We start from the raw sequence: 21,796 nt of genomic DNA on the forward strand, positions 1-21,796 counted from the left end.
GGTAGCGCAGGGCCGCCTCTCCCCCGCCCTCAGCCCGGGCCCGGGCTCGGTCCCCAGCTCCCTCCTCTCTCCACCTTGGTCGGGTACCGGAAGGTCCAAGCCGCTGCCGGGTGCCCGAGTGCCATCGTGGCCGCCGCCACGGGTCCTGATGGAGCCGCCGAATCTCTATCCGGTGAAGCTCTACGTGTACGACCTGTCCAAGGGCTTGGCCCGGAGGCTCAGCCCCATCATGCTGGGTGAGGGGACCGGGGTCAGTGGGAAGAAGGCAGGTGGCCGCCCGCAGCGCCCTGCCGAGACGGGAAGAGGGGCCCACGGGTGAGAGTGGGGTGGGGTTTCCTGAACCGCTTTTCCAGCTTCTTGATCGAATCCAAGGAGACACACACGCTCTCCTTGCGGGCTGGGAGCAAGCCCTTCAGCTAGGGACCAGGGTAAGCCGACTGATCTTGGCGGGTTCCCCTGGCTTCTTGGGGGAACCCTCTACACTCCTTCCTTGGCTCAAAGTCGAGAAAGTGAGGATGCCTCCGGCGCGTGTCGCTGGAGGTGGAAGCGACACTGCAGAGGAGATTCTCTGGTGGCCCTCGGAGTCACTGCCCTCCGCGCCAAAAGGAAACTCGCTCTGCAGTCCTTGGAGTGGATGGGAAGGGAGCGCTAGAGCGGCGGAGGGCCTCAGCCCTCGCCCGGTTCCAGGTTAGGTCAAGCTAGGTCAACCTGAGCCAGAACTTGGAACTAATCACATTCCGTCCCGACAAGGCAGTCTTCGCTCAACAGTTAATTGCCTTTGACCAGATGGTGAAAAAAGCAATTCTGGGGGAGGACGGGATGCTGTTGTATCAGTAAGGATTAGTAAAGGGAGATATTTCGATGATGTTCAGTTCGAATGTTTTCATGCTGAGAGAGAAAAGCAGCCCTTCAGTATAGGTCCAACTTCAAGTCAAATACCAAAATGTCTGTGTCACATAGGACTTGCCAGGTTTGTCTTTTCAGGTAATGGTGGACAGAAAAGGATTTCAGGGATTGAAAAATGACATAGTTTTGTGTTGTTTGTTTGAATCGCTAGAGTTTCCTGAAGAAGGGCTTAGTTCTTCCCAGGCAGGACAAGGGAACTTTTGAGGGCGGCATCCATTTGTGAGGTGCTACTGAGTTGAACTTAATCCTTCAACTCTGGGCCAGTGAGTGGTTTCCAGATTTGACTTCACATCAGAATCATCTAGAACGTTTGTTAAAAACACACCTGACTAAGGTCGTAGCTCACTTGCTGGAAGAGTTCTTGCTTGGCTTGCTTCAAGCTAGATCTCCAGCACTGAAACAAAAAACAGATGCGTTCATTTCCAACATACATGGTTAAATTGAAATTGGGGGAAAAAAAAGATTAGAGCAACCTGTGGTGAAGCATACCTGTGATCCTAGTACTAAGGAGGCTGAGACAAGAGGGTTTCGAGTTCAAGACCAATAACCTAGGCTACATAGTGAAAAAAAGAAAGAAAGAAAGAAAATGGAGAGAGAGAGATGAGGTTAAAACAGTTCTTCTACCAAAGAAACTGGTATGTGGTATGAAAGCAGACATGGAGTGAAGGAGAAACTTTACCCTAAACTTTTCTTACTGTTTAAATAGATGTGCGCATCTGTAAGTTTTAAATGTATGGATCATAGAGCCATGCTTCACAAACACTAAACCAGAATTTTTGGAAATCTGTATTGTGAATGAGTTTTTCAGATCATTCTTATGTAGCCAACCCATCCCATTATTAGAGTGGTTTGTCCTAGGTCATGGGTTGTTGGCAGGGCTTAGGGTCAAGGTATGACTCAGTGAGTGGTAGAGGCCTTTCCTAACACGCACAAGGCCTGAGTTCAGTCTCCAGCACACCTAAGAAGGAAGTAAGGCAAATCTGAAAACAAAACTTCCCAGTCTTCTTTATCAGTTGTGGGACGTTTGAGTCATTAGTAGATTCTATCAGTCAGGTTCTAGCTAAATCTTGGACTGCAGCCGTTTGTTTAGTTTTATCACAGGAAGGCATTGTTTGTCTCCTAGACCCATAAAGCCTCCCCCCCCCATACTAGTTAATTTTTGTCCTAATATCCAAAAAAATTATTTTTAGCCAAAAGAAACACTAGAGATTGTTTTGTTCATTAAACAAATATTGGAGTGTTTAGCATATGCTGATGTATAATGTGTTAATGTTTAACAGAGGTGAATAGAACCAACAGAGATGTTTGCAATCTTGAAGCTAGTTAGTGTGGGAAATATATGTGTATATATATTAAATACATATGTATATATTAAAAACAAATTGTGATCTGTGCTAAATGCCAAGATAGAAAATAATATGAGAAACTTGGTTTTAAATAAGAGTTTCAGAAGCTGTGACTTTTAAGCTGAAAATATAGGATGAGGAAGAAGCAACCATCCATGGAAAATGATGTGGGAGTTAGAGGCCTCTAGATAAAAGGATTGACCAGCCAAGATCTAGAACAGGAAAGCCTGGCTGTTGGAGGGGCTGAAAAATGCCTATGTGGGGAGTATGGTTGTAAAGGGGGAAAAAATATAAGACAGGTGAAGTAATAGACTCACCACCCTTAGCCCTTGGGGCTTGAACACAAGCACTTCAAGTATATTAGTCAAGCGTCCCATCACTGAGCTCCATCCCTAGCACCCCTGTCCCTTTAAATAGATGAGATGCTCTAGAAGGTATCAGCCAAACATGAAACTCCACTAATATGGCACATCAGAGGCTAGAGCCTTGCTACAAACTTAATTCTCCTTTTTCCTGTATTGTCTTTATTCCCTTTTACAAAACGAAGGAAGGAAGAATTAGCAAAAATCATAGTCATTGCTTTTTAAAGTTAAAGACATTTAAGAAAAGCCAAGTAGTTCATAGCACTCTGAAGCAGGAGGATAACAAGTTTGAGGCTAGCTGGGACTGCAGAGTGAGAGCCTGTCTCTGAGAAGTAAGCACAGGGCAGCCAGGGCTCTAGTAGTAGTGATTGTTGTTGCTGGTGGTGTTATTATTACTGATTTTTTTTTTTTTGAGACAGGGTTTCTCTGTGTAGCCCTGGCTACCCTGGAACTTGTTTGTAGACCAGGCTGGCCTTAAACACTGAGATCTGCCTACCTCTGTCTCCCGAGTGCTGGGATTAAATGTGTGCTCAGGCAGTGCTCTGGTTGTATTCAGTAAACTCTTCTTTAAAAATAAACTGACCGGATGCTGGGTATGGTGGCGAACACCTTTAATCCAATTACTTGGGAGGCAGAAACAGGTGGATCTTTGTGAGTTCGAGGCCAGCTTGACCTATATAGTGAATTCAAAGACAGCCAGGGCTATGAAGAGAAAACCTGTCTCAAAAAAATAAAATAAAATAAAATGAATCAACTGCAGAGATGACTCAATAGTTATGAGCACTTGCTGCTCTTTCAGAGAACATGGGTTCAGTTCCCACCAGCCGCATTGGGCGGTTCACTACGTCTGCAACTGCAGGTTCAGGGGACCAGATACCCTCTTCTAGCCTTTGTAATTATGTAGTGTAAGTACAGACAAGTAGACACACACATACAAACCAATCAATCAATAAACAAACCAAAGGGCCGGAGAAATGACTCAGCAGTCAACAGTACTTGCTGCTCTTGCAGAGGACTGGAGTTCAGTTCCCAGCACCCACATCTAGCAGCTCACAGCCACTAGGAAAGCCATGGTTCCAGGTGACTTGACGCCCTCTTCTGGCCTCTGTGGGCATTTGTACACACACACACACACACACACACACACACACACACACACACACACACTAAAATACTTTTTAAAAAAGCAAAAATAAACAACAACAACAAAAAAAGTGGAAATAGGCACGGCCTTTCTCTTGTTCCCTTTGAGATACCACCATCATCAAAGTTGGGTATACCCACATTCAGTTAGTTCCCATGTATTGATTTCTCATTCCCAAATATATGTACACTTTAAAAAAGAGATCATTTGTATGGGCCAGCAAGACAGCTCATCAGGTTAAGATCCTTGTCACCAAGCCTGACCACCTGACTGTGGTCCCCAGAACCTAAGAAGAGAACCCACTCCAGAAAGTTGCCTTCTCACTGCCACATGTGCAACATTCTGCAACCACACAGAAGTAAATATGCTAAAATTAATGTGTTTATTTACTCATGTTTGAGAGGAATTCTAGAAGGATATAGCAGAGCAGTTGAGAACTTGTCACAAGCCTGCCCCCCACCCCTTTTCCTGAGTTGCGGACACTAGAATCCTCACCACACCTTGTGAAATAGGTCTTGTTATTTGCCCCAAGTCACACAGCTGAGCTGGGTTGTGGACACAGCTTATTCACCACAATTCTGCTAATACCAGCTGTCCAAGGTAATGTGTTCCCTTACGACTAATGTCTAAAGCTGTCCTTAGACAGACGTCTCAAGATTTACTGAAAAAAATCTGGGCTCCCTGTGTGTGCTGCTCTTCTTAGCACTGTGCCCATCCCTCTTAGCCCTTTTCACACAGCAAATTCATGGCACACTTTAGTCATGTAAATTTCCTTCCACGGGCTGGAGAGAAGGCTCAGTGGTCAAGAGCACATGCTGTTCTTGAAGAGGACCTGTTCCTAGTACCCACATCAGGTAGCTCACAGCTGCCTATAACTCCGGCTCCAGGGCCTCTGACACTCCTCTGACCTTCCCAGGTGCACACTTGTACACATAAATAATAATAAAGTTACTTTTAAAAATAATAACTTCGCCGGGTGTTACTTTTAAAAATAATAACTTCGCCGGGTGGTGGTGGCGCACGCCTTTAATCCCAGCACTTGGGAGGCAGAGCCAGGTGGATCTCTGTGAGTTCGAGATCTACAGAGCAAGATCCAGGAAAGGCACAAAGCTACACAGAGAAACCCTGTCTCAAAAAACCAAAAAATAATAACTTCAAGACCTTATTTGATTCTGGTACAGTTCATAGTTGACTTAAATAACACAGACTTAGACGTCACTAAATTATCTTGTCCTTTTTTTCTTTTTTAAGTTTTATTTATGTGTGCCTGTATGCCACATGTGAGAGTATACTACAGTAGTAAGTAAAATTTAAAAAACAAACACACTGGGTGGCGGTGTTGCATACCTTTGATCCCAGCACTTGGGAGACAAAGGCAGGTGTACCTCTGAGTTCGAGGTCAGCCTGGTCTACAAAGTGAGTTCTAGAACAGCCAGGGCTACACAGAGAAACCCTGTCTCAAGAAAACAAAAAGACAAAACATACACACACACACACCAACAACAACAAACACATTTCTGGTCTGGGGAAATAGTTTCGTGGATAAAAGCTCTAGTTATACAAGCCTGATAACCTTCGTTTGAATGTACACCATGTGTGCTGTAGCCCGTGGAAGCCAAAGAGGGCATTGGATCCCCAAGACTAGAGTTTCAGGCAGTGTGGACCACTGGACATGGCAGCTGGGAACCAAACTTGGGCCCTTTGAAGCTCTTAACCACTGAGCCATCCCTCTGGCCCCTATCCTGTCCTATTCTGAGGATATGTGCCTCCCATGAAAGTGTGTGTGTGTTCTGCAGTACCTCACTTGCCGCGATTATTCTTGGCACTCTAATTGAGTGGACAGCTTAATTGCACCTTTTCTCCCCATATCACTATTTGGCTAATATAATTAGTATTAAAATTGTCCTTCAGCTCTTCTTAATAACTTTAGCTACTCTTTAAATTTCCTGACCTCTTTTTGTGAAAAATCATGTAGAGATAAATACAGAGGCTTTGGAGGATTAAGGGATTAAGATAGGGTCTCATGATGCAGCTTAGGCTGGTTTTGAACTCTTGCCTCAGGTCCTCAGGCTTGCATGAGGACCACATTTACCCATTGAGCCATCTCCCCAGCCCTGAAATTGGTTTTGTAACAAAGCTAACAGGTGTTTCATGTTTTAACTCAGTCTTTTTTTTTTTTGAGACAGGGTTTCTCCGTGTAGCTTTGCGCCTTTCCTGGAACTCACTTGGTAGCCCAGGCTGGCCTCGAACTCACAGAGATCCGCCTGCCTCTGCCTCCCGAGTGCTGGGATTAAAGGCGTGCGCCACCACCACCCGGCTTAACTCAGTTTTATATGTATGCCTAACAGTTACTTTTTCTTAGGAGCTCATCAAATTGTTCTCAGGTTAAAGTTTTAGGAAATTGCGTGTTAGAGTTCTTGCCTAGCATGCCATGGGTTTAAAAAATTTTTAAAAAAAATCACCGAATCTGCGTTCATCTTGACAGAATGCAGTGACTATTTGGGTCTTTATATCTAGATCCTAGGACAATAGCAATAGGGCCTCTTTAGGTGTAATTTCTTGAGAAGTAATGTGCATGCATGTATAAAATGAAATAACCATATAAAAGAGGTGGCAGTTTCATGCCAAGATAAATGCAGCAGCTGCTTGAATCTTTTCAGCAGGAGCCCGGAGCTTCTGGAGGCAGAGACACCCATTCCGCAGAGTACCCCCAGTGACTGCCGAGAGTGGGTGCTCCTTAAGGGATGTGAGCACCCACGTGGATAGTGCCCCGCTAACTGTACCCTCTTTCCCAGTATTGGTTATAGGAATGACTCAGACTTGGAGAGTAACTAGAGTGTATTCAGATCTGAGAGAGGGTTTTGTTTTTTCTTGTATGTTTTAGTGCCCTCTATTGTGCTTTGTTTTCATTTTTGTTGTTCATTGTGTGCTCACTGTTTTATATCCACTGAAGGAATGAGGGAATAGGAATCCTTCATCTTTTCTATGCAAAATGCAAACCCATGTAGCTTGCAACTCTGCACACTCCTGCTTAACATCTGCGGCCACCTCATGTTTAACGCACTAGACACCAGCCTTCCTATGTCAGATTCTACAACAAAGTCCAGTTCTGTTAAGAAAAAAATACATACATAGTGTTCTAGTTAGGGTTACTATTGCTGTGGTAAACACTCTGATGACCAGAGCAACTTGGGGAGGAAAGGGTTTATTTGACCTACATATCCTGTACCTCAGGCTGGTCGAACAGCAATTCTCCTGCCTCAGCCTTCCAGGTGCTAGGGTAACAGGTGTGTATTATCACATCTGATACAGTTATTTTTACACTAGGAAAAAAAAATCCCGTACTGACTCTAAAGACTGGTACTATACTGTTCAGTGTTTTTAAGCCTGCCTTTTAGAAGAATGTATTACTTTGTGGTGCTCAGGTTAGAACTTGGTGCCTTGTGCATGGTGTAAGGCACATACCACCGAGCTTTACCTCCATGGTGATCTCCTGGCACCCCTTATCTCCTCACGGACAAGGAGGGTAAACCCATCTGCTAATAAGCATTTTCTTAGGGGGTGTTTTTTGTTTGTTTGTTTGTTTTTTCTTTCGAGACAAGGTTTCTCTGTGTAGTTTTGGTGCCTGTCCTGGATCTTGCTGTGTAAACCAGGCTGGCTCTGCCTCCCGGGTGCTGGGATTAAAGGTGCGCCACCACCCAGCAGCATTTTCTTATAATATTGACGGCAGAGGGCTGCATTATACAAATGCTTCTTTTCCTTTTTCCCAGAGAATAATCAGAGTTTCCAGTTAACACGTAAGCATCTCATTGTTGGTGAAGTGCCAGTTAAAGTACTATGTTGCTAGGGGAAGGTTATGTGGAGTGAACCAGGGCTGCACTTGATCTATACCATAGAGCTAACGTGTTTCCTTTCCCTACCAAACTGAGAGGAAAGGCCACTGCAAAGAGGCTTGTGCCTCAGGAGTTCCTTACTGCCGTCCTCTGAACTCTTAGTAATAGGCATCTGCATAGCAGCAGCAGTATGCTGGGACTGATGGCCTGTGTGTCTGTGTGTTTACACTCCTCCAGCTCCGTGGCTAAGAGCAGATGGAGTGCTCACCCCAACACTTCCTGTGCCTCTTTACTCCTGGACAGTGAAGGCAGACACCAGCACACCTGCCCTACACCTTCGGTCATCTGTGAGCTGACACCCATGTCTTCTCTTTGTTTCCCACATCCATACTCCGTAGGCCTCAGAGTGAATGTGCTGGGTGTGCCAATAAGCTTAGAGGCACACAGCCACGTGACTGAGGACATCCCGGTGGGAAGTAATCCTCTCTATGCTGTGCTAATATCCACGAGTCTAATTCATGTCCCCCAAGGGCTTTGTGCCCTACTTTCATAGTTTGCACTACCACACCTCACCTTCTCTTATCCTAATCTTGCCTAAAAAATTAAAACACGGTGGAGCCTGCTTTTTCCCGTGCCTGCCATCCTGCCGAGGCCATGGTCCTCATTCTTTTCTTCCCAAGGGTAGGCTCATGCATTTCTACCTCAGCATCACCAACAAACTCATCTTCACGTCTTGCCTTTCTTTTCGTACTAGACAAAACGTCCGTCTGGCTGTCCTGGAACTCGCTCTGTAGGCTAGGCTGCCCTCAGACTCAGAGATCCATCTGCCACTGCCTCCTGAGTGCTGGAATTAAAGGCGTGAGCCACTAGCGCCCAACTTAAAACAGGGCTCTTTTCACCTTTTTTAAATGATTATAAATGTACACTGTGTAACATTTAAACTATGTGAGAATAGGTCTGGAAACATGGCTCCACTGGCAAAGTGCTTATCTAGCATGCACAAACCCCTGGGCTTGATCCCTAGTGTCACATAAACCGAAAATAGTGATAAACGTCTTTAATCCCAGAAGGTGGAAGTGGGAGGGAAGTGAATCAGAATTCAAGGTCATCCTTGGCTACATAGCAAGTTAGAGGCCAGCCTAGAATGCATAAGACCTTATCTCAGTCTTCACGTATTTGCACGGACTGTTCTCTCTGGCAGATACAACCATCTTTGCCCTGCTTGCTCCTTCATTGGCTGAAATCAAGCTCTTGAAGGTAGCTCTTCATCTTTATTAACATAGCACCCTGTTTTTACCACTGTTTCAGAGCTTATCAGCATTGTGTTTAGTTCATTATTTATGTGTGTCTCTTTCCACTTGATTTGGAGCTTCTGAAGGTGGCTGGTAGGTAGAAGAATAGGATAATAAGCTCCAAGTGCAGGTCAGTGGGAGAGCATGTGCTTAGCATGCTCATACACCTGCCTTCATTCAGTCCCCAGCACCAAATAAATGTGCATTGCCTTTTTAAAACACACCATCTAGTTTGGTTCCATTGTTTTCTTAAGACTTACACCTTAACGGAGAACTAGGTAACATCCTTCATTGTTTTACTGTGGGTTTGCTGTAAATGACATAGTTGATTTAACCCCAGCTGGGAAATAAACACGTGTGCCAGTGTTTTTATTTGCTTTCTGATAAAGCAGAGTTGCTTCTGAACTTCCTGAACACAGTGCACCCTTGTCACAACCAGAGAACTGCCATGGAAGAGCTGAGTTTCTAGAAAGACTTCCAGGAGCTCTCTAACAGTGTTCTCCTGGTTTGAGTGAGTTCTAAGTTTACTTGGGCTGAGGAGGGCATTCAGTCTTGTCCCAAATGGCTAATCCTCTCCTTTTCTCCACAGGGAAGCAACTGGAAGGCATCTGGTAAGTGGGGTGGGACTCCTCATATTGATGCTATCCCGTATCCTTTTTTTTCTAGAGATATATTTTGAATTTTTATTTTTATGGTATATGTATGTCTGTGTACCATGTAAGTGCTTGCTGCCCAGGAAGCCAGAAGAGGGTGTCAGATTCCATCACACTCAAGTTACAAACAGTTGTGAACCACCATGTGGGTGCTAGGAATAGAATCTGGGTCCTCTGGAAGGATAGGCAGTGCTCTTAACTGCTGAGCCATTTCTCCAGCCCCCAATTTCCCATATCCTAAAACAGCAGCTCTCCGTGGAGCTGATTTTGTCCCTTCAGCTCCCAAGACATTGGCCATGTCTAGAGACTTCCATGTCAGAGCTACAGGGAGGGTGCTACTGTCACCTACAGGTAATCACCTTCCATTAATGCTTCCTACAGTAGTGTCATCCACCCCAATGTCAGTGTCCAGAGGGAGGACCCCCAATCTGTGGTGCTGTCTGCCACCTTTGTCCACGAGTTCCACCTACTGCAGATTGGAAATGTTCCAAAAAAGGAGTATGCTGCTGTGCCGTCCATTCTCCTGTGCCTAAGTTAGCTCCTGGAAGCAGGGTCAAAATCCTGAGTGTTAGCTGGGAGTGATGGCGCACACTTTTAATCCCAGCACGTAGGAGGGGAGGCAGAGGCAAGCATATCTCTGAAATAGAGGCCAGTCTTGTCTACGTGGGGAGCTTCAGGCCCACCAGGGCTACATAGTGAGGCTCTGTCTTACAAAAGGAAAAAAAGAAAAAGGGGGATGTTAAATGTTCTGAAATATAAAAGTGCTTATCCTAAACATACAGACTCTTTTATCATTATTCTCTGAACAGTAGAGTGTAATGACAATATGGCATTTACATCATGTACAATACTATGTGTCATCTTTAAATGATTCAAAATGTACTTAAGGGTGTGTATAAGTTCTATGTATGTTGTGTTCCATTTTAGACAAGGGACTTGAGCATCTGTGAGTTTGGGTATGGAGATGGGGACAGTTCCAGATCAATCATCCCAGATTCAGAGGGACACTGAATATGTCTTACTCATGTCTTCATCTGGCTAATACAATAAAATTGGCTATCATAGGGACATCTGTGGGCAGAAATTATTCTCACTGCAGTATGGTACTTTCTTTTTCTTGGAGAAGTTACAAGTTTTCTGGCTCACTGTCCCTCTCTGTGGCAGGCACACCTCTATAGTTGTACACAAGGATGAGTTCTTCTTCGGCAGTGGCGGTATTTCCAGCTGTCCCCCGGTGAGTGTCTTCCCCTGACCTGCAGATTTCTGGGGGGTTCCTATAGCCTGAGAAATTTGGCTTCTACCATGTACCTCTGACTTGTGGTAGTTCCTCATATAGTACATAAGCCAAGTATGGTGGTGTGCTGCACAGGCCTTTAATCCCAGCACTTGGAAAGCAGAAGCAGATGAATCTCTGTGAGTTCAAGCCCAGCCTTGTCTACAGAGAGTTCCAGAACAGCCAGGGCTACAGAGATACTTTCTTTTAAAAAAAAAAAAAAAAAAAAAAGACTTAAACTGAGCAGTTTTGTAATCCTAATACTTGTGGGTATAGGCAGGAGGATCAGGAGTTCAAGTCTTTTTTGGCTACCTATTGAGTTCAAGGCTAACCTGAGTTATATGAGACCCTATCTCAAAAAAGCACTCCTAACAAGGACTAGTGTGATGGCTCAGAAATACACAGCAGGTCAAGGTGCTTGTCATCATGCCTGACAAACTGAGTTCAATCTCTAGAACATACACAGAAGTAGAGAACCATCCCTTAACTTGTCCTCGTCCTCTGGCTGGAGCTCGTGTGTGCGCACGCTGTGATAGATAATAAAACAGGGCTTCCAGGGAGAGATTGTTAACAGTCTGGCTGCTCTGCCAGAAGACCTAGGTTTGATTTCCAGCACCCACATGTGGCAGCTAACAACTGACTGTAACTCTAGTTCCAGAGGATCCAATGCCCTCTTTAGGTACCACATGCAGGTAGTGCACAGACATACATGCAGGCAAAACACCCATGCACATAAAAGTAAGTTTTAAATTAAAAAGGGCTGGTGAGATGGTTAACAGCTGAAAGTTACTTGCTACCTACCAACTCTGATGACCTGAATTTGATCCCTGTGACCCATATAGTGATTCCTCCAAGTTATGCTCTGACCACTTTGCTCACATGCACACATATATACACACAAATAGATTAAAAAAAAAAAAGGGTAAGCCAAAGAAAGAGTAAAGGCCTTAAGATGCCTTCAGTAGGTGGAGGTGTGTCTTGGTGAACACTTGCCTAACGTCAACGCCCCATATTACACTCTCATCATGGGGGTTGGGGAGGAGGAGAGGAGAGGGGAAGAAGACTCCTCATTCAGTAACACCCTTCCAGTTAACCCAGTCAGTTACCCCTCTCCAGTCAGCCTGCTCCTGTGGGTCCCTTTTCAGAACGTTTCTCTGAGAGCCACCTCAGGATTGTCAAGGGATGGACTCAAGCAAAGACCAGCCATCCATTTTGATATCATAAGTAGGGGGTCATGATTTTTCACTGACCACCCCACCCATAACGAATATTTCATTAGGCCTGGTCACTTCTTTTTGTGTTTGCTTTTTGGGATAAAAAGGTCTCTTGTGGCTAAGGCTGGCCTCAAGATCACTATGCAGCTGATTATTTCAGCTTGAGCCCTCCCGATGCTGTCTTTACCTCCCAAGTTCTGGGATCACAGGCATGTTTGCATCCAGAAAGCCCGGCCAGTTCTACCTTGTCAGTGTGTCTTAAGTCAGTCTGTCTCTCTTCATCTCTTCCCATCCCTCCAGAGCTTTCACTGCAGTCCCGGCCACTTCCTGTCTAGACTGGACCTGTGAGCTAGCCTGATCTCCCTCTGGCCTCCATGGAGGAGACAGACTGAATCTCTGAGATCTTCTTTTGCCTCTGCCTCCCAATTAAAGATATGCACATCCACGCTTGCATCAAACTCACCATGTAGCCATGGGTGTCCTTGAGCTGCTGACCCTCCCTCCTTGTCACCCTAGTGCTGGGATTACATAGCCCTGACTATCCTGGAACTCTCTAGGTAGAACAGGCTGGCCTTGAACTCAAAAAGATCCTCCTGCCTCTGCTTTCTGCCTGCTGGGGCTAGAGGCGTGTGCTACTATGCCCTACATATTGAGTTTCGAGATGCTGGGTGATTTTGGGGGTTTTTTTTGGGGGGGGCGTGTATTTTAAAAAAAATTTCATGTTTCAAAGTATCTCCCTGCTTTAGCCAAAGGCAGTAGGGTCTCCCGCTGATCTTGTCTCTGGATCCCTCCTAGCCATCCTCTTTTCAGTTTCTGTGTCGTCCGTCCGTCCGTCTGTCCGTCCCGTCCCGTCGTCGTCGTCGTGGTGTGCCCCCCCACCCCCCACCCCGTCCTCTTCCAGCTTGGGCATTTGAACCTGTACTCCAATTCCAGTCTAGTTCCCTAAGCCTTCACTTGGATGTGCCTTTCCATTCTTCAGGTCTGAGCTGGGTGTTGATTCCCTCTGGCAAATCCCAGCCTGGCTCCCCTGCCACAGGTATTCAGAAATGGTGTTTTGCACTTTTTCAGCATGGCCCTTATTTCAGCTTCTTTTTTTTTTTGTTTTTGTTTTTGTTTTTGTTTTTTGTTTTTTGTTTTTCCGAGACAGGGTTTCTCTGTGTAGCTTTGCGCCTTTCCTGGATCTCCTCTGTAGACCAGGCTAGCCTTGAACTCACAAAGATCCGCCTGCCTCTGCCTCCCTAGTGCTGGGATTAAAGGGGTGCGCCACCACCGCCTGGCTATAAAATTTCTTTTTTTTTTTTCTTTTTTTTTTTTTTTTTTTAGACAGGGTTTCTCTGTGTAGCTTTGCGCCTTTCCTGGAACTCACTCTGTAGCCCAGGTTGGCCTCGAACTCAGATATCTGCCTGCCTCTGTCTCCCGAGTGCTGAGATTAAAGGCATGTGCCACCACCACCCGGCCTATTTCAGCTTCTTGTCATCCACTGATGTATAGAATTTTTTAGCTGCCTTCCCTAATAACCTTTAAGTTCCGTGAGGACAGAAATCTCATTTTTTGTATACATTGTACTCCCAGTGTCTAGTATTAGAAGTAGCATATAAGTTCTCAATACATATTTGTCCTATGGATGAATAATAGGAGTCGCAATAGTGACCTCTTATCCTCTAGAACATTAGGTAATTTTCCTCTGGCTACCATAATTACTGATCCTGCTCACCATGCCTTCCCCAGTGCCTAAAACAATGTCAGCCTGAAAGGAAGTGCTCTGGGGCTGTCACTTAGTGGCTTTTATAGGCAAGCTCTGTTCAGGAATGTTCTCCTTCCCCAAGTCTACCCTCCTTGATGTCCTGTTGCTTACCCTTTGGCTACTCTTCCCACTCCTTTAGTCTCCTGTGGCAGCCCAGCTGTCATGTTCTGTCCTTATGATCATCTATTGGGGACAAAGGAGACCACAGGTTCCAGGTTTCTGTCTTTTTGTTGTTTATATTTTTTGAGACAAGGTCTCTCTATGTAGTCCTGGCTGTCCTGGAGTTCAAGATGTAGATCAAGCTGGCCTTGAACTCACAGAGATCTTTCTGCCTCTGCCATCAGAGTGCTGGGATTAAAAGTGTGCACCATCACACTCAGGTTTCTGTCTTTTTAACAACAGAATGAGTAGACAGTGTAGAGACTGCACAGGAATCAGCTTCCAGGCCCCACAAGCAACCAGAAGCCGTACAAACAGAAAATAGCCCTCTTCCTGTGACAAGAGTGTTCCAGCAGTTAAAAACGAAGCTGTTGGGACAAAGTTGTGTAGTTTTGTGTGGAAAGTCACAATTTAAAAGAGACAAGGGGGTGGGGGTGGCTGGAGAGATGGCTCAGAGGTTAAGAGCATTGACTGCTCTTCCAGGGGTCCTGAGTTCAATTCCCAGCAACCACATAGAGGCTCACAACCATCTATAATGAGGTCCAGTGCCCTCTTCTGGCCTGCAGTCAAACATGCAGACAGAACACTGTATATATAAGTAATAAATAAAAAGATAAATCTTAAACAAACAAAACCCTCAAGCCTGGCACAGTAGTCCACACCTTTAATCCCAGCACTTGGGAGGCAGAGGCAAGTGAGTTGGAGGCTAGCCAGGTTACATAATAATTTAACAAATGGAGAAGATAGCCTGGAGATCCTAAGATCCCTTCTTAAAAGTTAACAGAGGATGTTGAGGGTCTCAGTGATAGCGCACTCGCCTAGCATGCATAAGGTCCTGGGTTTGATCCCCAGAACAGCCAAAAGAAAGCGAAAGTGATAGAGATGGCGACTTAGTGACTTTCTTGGGTTAACTCTTTCAGGGAGGGACATTGCTTGGGCCTCCAGACACTGTGGTTGATGTGGGGAACACAGAAGTCACAGAAGAAATCTTTCTGGAATACCTGTCCTCCCTGGGGGAATCTCTGTTCCGGTGAGTAAGGACAGGGTGGCGGCTCCTTGTGTGCGCCTCTACTAGACACTGACACTCTGGGAGGCGGAGCCAGGTGGCCGGCCCTGACACTGAACTCTGGCCTTGTAAGAGAGTAAGAAGCACTTACTGGGCTACAGAAACACACACACACACACACACACACCGGTCTCTTCAACAGCAGACATACATCCCAGCGTGCTTTCTGCTGAGCCTGGTAGAACCAGTGAATGCTGTTCCCCATGTCCTCTGGCCAAGTGGTTTTTCCTAAATATTGAAAACAGAGTTTATGGGAGAAATGAGATGAAATACCAACTTGAATTAATTTATCCTAAGAGGCCTTAGTCTGGCTGACCATATAGCTCAGTTGGTAGAGTGCTTTCCCATCGTTCACAAAGCCTTGGGTTCGATCCCCTGCACCACAGAAACCTAAACTGGTGTGTTGGCCTATGCTTGGAATTCCTGCACTCAGGAAGTAGTGCAGGAACCTCAGAAGTTTGAGGTCATCCTTAGCTGCATATCGAGTGAAAGGCCACCTGAGCAGGAGATTGTCTCGAAAGAAAAAGAAAAACTTAGCTAGGCTGTGGTGGCGCACACCTTCTCTCTGAGTTCAAGGCCAGCCTGGGCTACAGAGTGAGTTCCAGGACAGCCAGGGCTACACAGAGAAAGCCTGTCTCGGAGGAAAGACAGAACATTGAGTCAAAGCCTGGTAAGAGGGCTCATCAGGAAGGCATTGCCGGAGAGCCTGACAGCTGGAGTTGGATCCCTGAGGCCCACACTGGGAGAGAAGCTGCTGTCACTCATCGTCCGCTGACTTTACTCGTATTCCTACACACATGCGCAGAAAATAATATAAAAAAAATACAGAGGAGGGGCTAGAGCCATGACTCTCAACCTGTGGGTCTCGATCCTTTTGGGGGTCTCATGTCAGATATTTACATTAAGATTTATAACAAAAGCAAAATTACAGTTATGAAGTAGCAACGAAATAATTTTATGGTTGAGGGTTATCATGAAATGAGGGACTGTATTAAAGGGTCACAGCATTAGGAAGGTTGAGAACTACTGGCTTAGAGGATAAAAACACTTGTTGAGCATATCTTAGAGGATAAGGCCTGAGTTCAGTTCCCAGTACCCACGTGGAGGCACACAATGAACTGTAACTCTGGTAACAGGGTCTCTGACCCCCTCTTCTAGCCTTCACAGGAAGTAGGCACACATGGTACACATACATTCATACAAACACTCATATACATAAAATAAGTAAATCTCTAGTCAGTTTCATTAAGGATTCACCTCTGACCCTCATCCTGTTGTGAATGTAAAAATTCTGGAACTATCTGGAAAGCATACATTCTTGGTTCATCTTTCCCTTGTGAATCACTTCTCGGAGGTTCAGATCTGCAGACAGCGGTCCTTCTGGAATGTTTGAGAGGACTGCCTTTGCCCACCTTCCCACTCCACACAGCTGCCGGCTTTCTCACCCACTCCCCCGACCTCTCTTGCATGTGCAGAGGAGAAGCCTACAACCTCTTTGAGCACAACTGTAACACCTTTAGCAATGAAGTGGCGCAGTTCCTGACTGGGCGGAAGATCCCTTCTTACATCACTGACCTGCCCTCTGAAGTTCTCTCCACGTAAGTGTGACCACTCTGTTTCCACCCCTGCCAGCCTTGAAAATCCCCATTTGAGGCAGTCAAGAGGATCAGACCAGCCTCGGCTACATAGTGAGCTTCCTGAGAGGAGCCTAAGCTATGTGAGGCCATGTCTCAGGAAGAAGAGGAACAGGAAAACTTAGTGCCCCTCCCCTACAGCAGCAGAATCCTTCTGGCCAGTAGGACCTGTTTTATGGCAGGTTCCACCTAGAAGGCCACCATTGTTCCACCCACCAGTATGCACTAGACCTCCTTGGAGCTGGGCTTAAGTGCTACCACAGAACTTAAGAAACCCACTTGACACTAGCTTAGATGTTTACAGAAAATCCTAGTGCCTGGTACACAAAGTCATTTCCCAGAAATGCTTATCTAAGTAGATGGCAGAATCAGGAACAACAGGATGACCCAGTTCATAACTGTTGTTTGTCTTTGTCATCCACACCCTGAGCTCTTTGACACCCTCCAAAGACCAAGTTCTGCTTGTGCTTGAACTTACAGTGCACAGACAGCCCTCAACAGAGGTTTCCTCTGCCCCTGATGGGGTCCCAGCCTTGAGAAGGGCCTGTGGGCTGTCACCCAGCTGTCACCTCCTAAAAGGGCACAACCCCCCCCAAGCCATATCCTGATCACTCCCTTTTGTGATTGTACCAAGCTGCCTCTGCCCACTCTAGGACAGTGCCCGTTTGTTGCCTCTGACTCAGTTTCTCTTGAATTGGGGTCCTGACCAACAGGGATCCCGGCAGATAAACTCAGTTTGAAAAACAAAACAAACGAACAAAGCCTAGAAAACAAGGCTGCCGAGGAACCCAGTCTCCCAGGCCTGGGACTGCCTTCTCCTGATGGATGTGTGGGACCCAGTCTCCCGGGCCTGGGACTGCCTTCTCCTGATGGATGTGTGGGACCCAGTCTCCCAGGCCTGGGACTGCCTTCTCCTGATGGATGTGTGGGACCCAGTCTCCCAGGCCTGGGACTGCCTTCTCCTGATGGATGTGTGGAACCCAGTTTCCTGGGCCTGGGACTGCCTTCTGATGGATGTGTGGGACCCAGCCTCCCTGCCAAGAGATCTGGGTCCTGAGACCCTGAGCACTTCTGAGTGGCCAAATATTCTTGCTGTTACTACTTAGTGGGTGGAGTCCTGGAGCTTGTTTGGATTAGGGTTGATATTTAACACTTGGATCAGTTTACAAGTGCAGTATCAGCTAGGCACAGTGGTACACACTTAGAATCATAGCACTTGTGAGCCTGAGGCAAGAGGATCACAATGAATTTGAGACCAGCTTGAGCTACATAGTGAGTTTAAGGCCAGGCTGAGTTACATATTCAGTCAGGGAATATGACTGACTCTGAGGATGAAGCTTGTGCCCAGAGTGTGTCATGAGCCACTTTATTTTATTTTTCGAGACAGGGTCTCACTGTGTAGTCCTGACTACCTAGAACTGACTGCATAGACTGTACTAACCTCAGATGCACAGAGATCCATATGCCTCTGCCTCCTGAGTACTTTATTTCCAGGTACAGAGATCCTGAAAAGTCTCCAGACTCCATTTTTACAGTGGTTTTCCAGCTAAGTTATTCTAGGAACAATCCAGGTGCCCTTTAGAAAGTGACAACACCACCTGGCATCCTCACATGACTGTTTATCCTGAATAGTCCTTGTGCTCAATAGAAAAGTTCATTTCTAGAAGAACCTTCATTTTGGAACGTCCTCACTCCAGACATCGTCATCCTGACTTCCTTTTCCTTTTACCTCAGCTTCCCTCTTTTTCCCTCAGCTTCAGCTTTATTTTTATCTTCAAAAGAATGAAGATACAAGTAAGCTGGTTGTTTTGGTGCATGCCTGTATCCCAGCACTTGGGAGATGGAAGCAGGAGGATCAGGAGTTCAAGGCCAACCTCAGCTGTACAAGATGCCTGAGGCCTGTCTTAAATCCTACCCTTTCAACAAAGGATACATCAAGTACAGAAATCTCTGGTTCTCTGTGGGTAATGTTCACCCACAGCTCAGCAGGCCTGGCAGGTGTCATTAATAAGATAGCAGCACCCACACAGAGGAGGGAGCTGAGAGTAAAACCCTAGAACAAATCCCAGCGTTCGGGAGGCAGGTGGATCTCTGTGAGTTCAAGGCCAGCCAGGACTATAGAGAAACTCCATCTTAAAAAACCCAAAACAACAAACAAACAAAATAAATAAAGCAAGCTATTTAGAAGATTATTGGTCAGCTTTCTGCTCCTGGAGCAGATACCTGAGATAATCAGTTTATAAAGAGACACGCACTGCTAGAGGTTTTGATTCATAGTCACCTGACACCATTACCTTTGAGCCTGAGATAAAGAAGCTCCTCGTGGTAGAGCAGGAGCTGCTTACTTGTGGCCAAGAAGCAAAGAGGAGGAGAAGGGACTAAGGTTCCACTTTGTCCTTCAAGGGCATGTCCCCAGTGACCAGAAGACATCCCAATAGGCCCCACCTCTCAAATGCTTCACAGGCAGAGAACCAAGTCTCTAACCCATGGACCTTGGGGAACACTTACCAAGCCCCCTTACGAAGACCAGTGTGGCAGGAGATGCTGAGTAACAAGACCCACAACTGGCCAAGTAGGAGACTGGAGAATCCTCAGCCCTAAATGGAACATATATACTGCACCCCCTCCTCCCGAGGCTCAGGAGCCATTGCAGAAGAGGGGCAGGAGGAGTGTAAGAGCCAGAGGCCACAGATGCTTGCAAGGAAGCAGTGTCTTCTGGGTACTCAAGGCAACTGACTGAACATAGGAGCTCCCGGTGGTTGTGACAGCATACACAAGCCTACCAAAGCCCAGCATGGAGAGGGAAGTCGGACATGAAACCTACCCCTGCCCAAGGAGCTGTTGGCAAGTTTAGCTTCTGGGAGAGAGAGGGTCAGTTTTCTCCAAGAGTGTAACACCTAATATGTCCATACTCCATACTCCAGTGGAAAGCCATATATCCAAGATATTTGGGCAGCATAGAATGGCCTTGATGGGGGGAAAGGGCAGGCACACAGAGATGGGTGGGTAAGGAGGTAGGGAGGATCTGGGAAGAGTTTGGGAGGGAGGGAGGGTTAAAAGAATCCAAACACACTGTACAAAATACTCAACGAACTGAAAAATACATATACCTAAAAGGCTGGGAATGGTGGTGCGCACCTTTGACCCCAGCACTCGGGAGGCAGAGGCAGGCAGATCTCTGATTTCTAGGCCAGCCTGGTCTCATAGTTAGTCTCAGGACAGCCAAGACTATGTAGAACAGCAGTTCTCAACTTATGGATCTCGATCTCTGGGGGTCCCATATCAGATACACTGTTTATCAGATATTTACATTACAATTCCTGTCAGTAGCAAAATTGCAGTTATGAAGTAAAAATGAAGTAATTTTATGATTGAGGATCACCACAACATGAACTGTATTAAAGGGTCGCAGTATTAGGAAAGTTGAAAATCACTCTCACCGGGCGGTGGGGGCACACAGCTTTAATCCCAGCGCTCTGGAGGCAGAGCCAGGCAGATCTCTGTGAGTTTGAGGCCAACCTGGTCTACAGAGCGAGATCCAGGACAGGCACCAAAACTACACAGAAAAACCCTGTCTCGAAAAACCAAAAAGAGAAAGGAAAAAAGAAAATCACTCTATGTTGCAGACAGACATATCTCAAAAGAGAAAAGGACGGCAGCGTGTAGCGGTGCTGCCATGCCCGCCGTCGGGGGCACCGTTCTGTCTGTGTTTAGGCTGCACTGCAAAGCTCTCCCAGCTCATGTCTCTTTCTCCACAGGCCCTTTGGACAAGCACTTCGACCCTTCCTGGACTCCATCCAGATCCAGCCTCCTGGAGGGAACTCTGTGGGCAGACCCAATGGCCAGAGCTAACAGGACTGCACGGGACTGCCTGCCCCTCCAGGAATTTTCCTTTTTAAACAAAACAAACCCTACCAGATTTCTATTTTATAATTTTACATCAGAGCTAATGGGGACGGCTTTTTAAATTTCCCAGGGAAAGAGCTTGTCGGGCTGCACGTAGGACAGTGCTCCTGAGAACAGAACAAATGCCATCCCTTCTAATAGTATTATACTAATTGATTAAGGCTGTCTTGTCTGTGAGTTCACTTCTGACGCTGTTGCCTGAGCGTCCTCTGCACTGGAGAAAGGGGGCGCTTGTTTAAACAGAAAGTAAGAGTCACAATCTGAGAGAATCCCGTCCTGGACCCTCTTTCCAGAGGTACCCACATTCCACCCAGGGGGCCACACCTCTGGGCCCCGGCTGAGGTTGTGTTGTTTTGTTTTGTTTGTATTTCAAGACAGAGTTTCTCTGTGTAGCCCAGCCTGTCCTGGAACTCACTCTGTAGACCAGGCTGGCCTCGAACTCACAGAGATCCGCCTGCTTCTGCCTCCCGAGTGCTGGGATTAAAGGCGTGTGCCACTGAGTTTTATACTGTCCATACCCTGGAGCAGTCACACTCTAGCAGCAAGTGAACCAAAGGAGTTGGTGGACATGGGGTCGGCTGAAGGCTAACTGCCTCAACCTAAGTGAACTACTCTTTAGCCGCAAGTTTACCCCTCATCCCTGAACAAGGCCACAGGCTGGAGCTGGAGCAGCCAGAGCCTCAGGATCAAAGGCCGGTGGCAGCGGGATCAGGGCAGAGAAGACAGGATAAAGCCATGCCTCCTCCTCCTCCTCCTAGACTCAATGCCAGTCCTCTCTGCCTGCCCCAAGCTGCTCTTCCTCAGCAATAACTTGACCTGTCACCATTAATGGAGGTCTAGGCTGCAGTGGCAGGGACCTGGGCCTTCTCTGCAAATAATGACATCAGTTTGTTTATAGTCAGTAGAGCCAGCCAGCTACCCACCCACCCAAACCAGTATGCATTTGTCAACTAAGTACTGAGGGGACATGGTTGTTCCCTCTAGGATGTAGAGAGAATACCATAATGGTGTAGATTCAAAGTGGCAAGAAAATTTAAGAGTTGTCTACAATAGGGACTTTCACATTATCCTAAAGTGTCTTGAACAGACATTATCTCCATCATCATTCTGACCTTAAGAGGTGGTGTTGGGGTGAGTGGGCATTTTCCTAGTGATGTGCCGCTACGATTCATCGGCAGGAATCATCTAGAAGTCTATGATCTAGACTCTAGATTCTAGAAGGAACTTAAGGTTCCCTTTCTTGGTGTCAGCCTCCTACTAGCTA

General features: G+C 46.4%; 1 protein-coding gene across 1 annotated transcript; it reads left to right on the top strand.

The window, feature by feature from the left end:
• Nucleotides 1-39: 39 nt before the first annotated feature.
• Desi1 (desumoylating isopeptidase 1) lies at nucleotides 40-20,697 on the top strand. Its single transcript, XM_059247828.1, has 6 exons — nucleotides 40-236; nucleotides 9,473-9,494; nucleotides 10,701-10,770; nucleotides 14,847-14,956; nucleotides 16,468-16,590; nucleotides 20,385-20,697. The coding sequence occupies exons 1-6, from the start codon at nucleotides 149-151 to the stop codon at nucleotides 20,476-20,478; spliced, it is 507 nt and encodes a 168-aa protein (XP_059103811.1). The 5' UTR covers nucleotides 40-148; the 3' UTR covers nucleotides 20,479-20,697.
• Nucleotides 20,698-21,796: the final 1,099 nt, after the last annotated feature.

The sequence above is a fragment of the Peromyscus eremicus genome, chromosome 20, assembly GCF_949786415.1.
Source record: "Peromyscus eremicus chromosome 20, PerEre_H2_v1, whole genome shotgun sequence".
Classification (NCBI taxonomy): domain Eukaryota; kingdom Metazoa; phylum Chordata; class Mammalia; order Rodentia; family Cricetidae; genus Peromyscus; species Peromyscus eremicus.

Coding starts and splice junctions, on each gene's coding strand:
- Desi1 (XM_059247828.1), top strand. CDS start 149: ATGGAGCCGCCGAATCTCTATCCGGTGAAGCTCTACGTGTACGACCTG. Junction 237..9,472: donor GCTCAGCCCCATCATGCTGG/GTGAGGGGACCG, acceptor TTTTCTCCACAG/GGAAGCAACTGGAAGGCATC. Junction 14,957..16,467: donor CTGGGGGAATCTCTGTTCCG/GTGAGTAAGGAC, acceptor TTGCATGTGCAG/AGGAGAAGCCTACAACCTCT.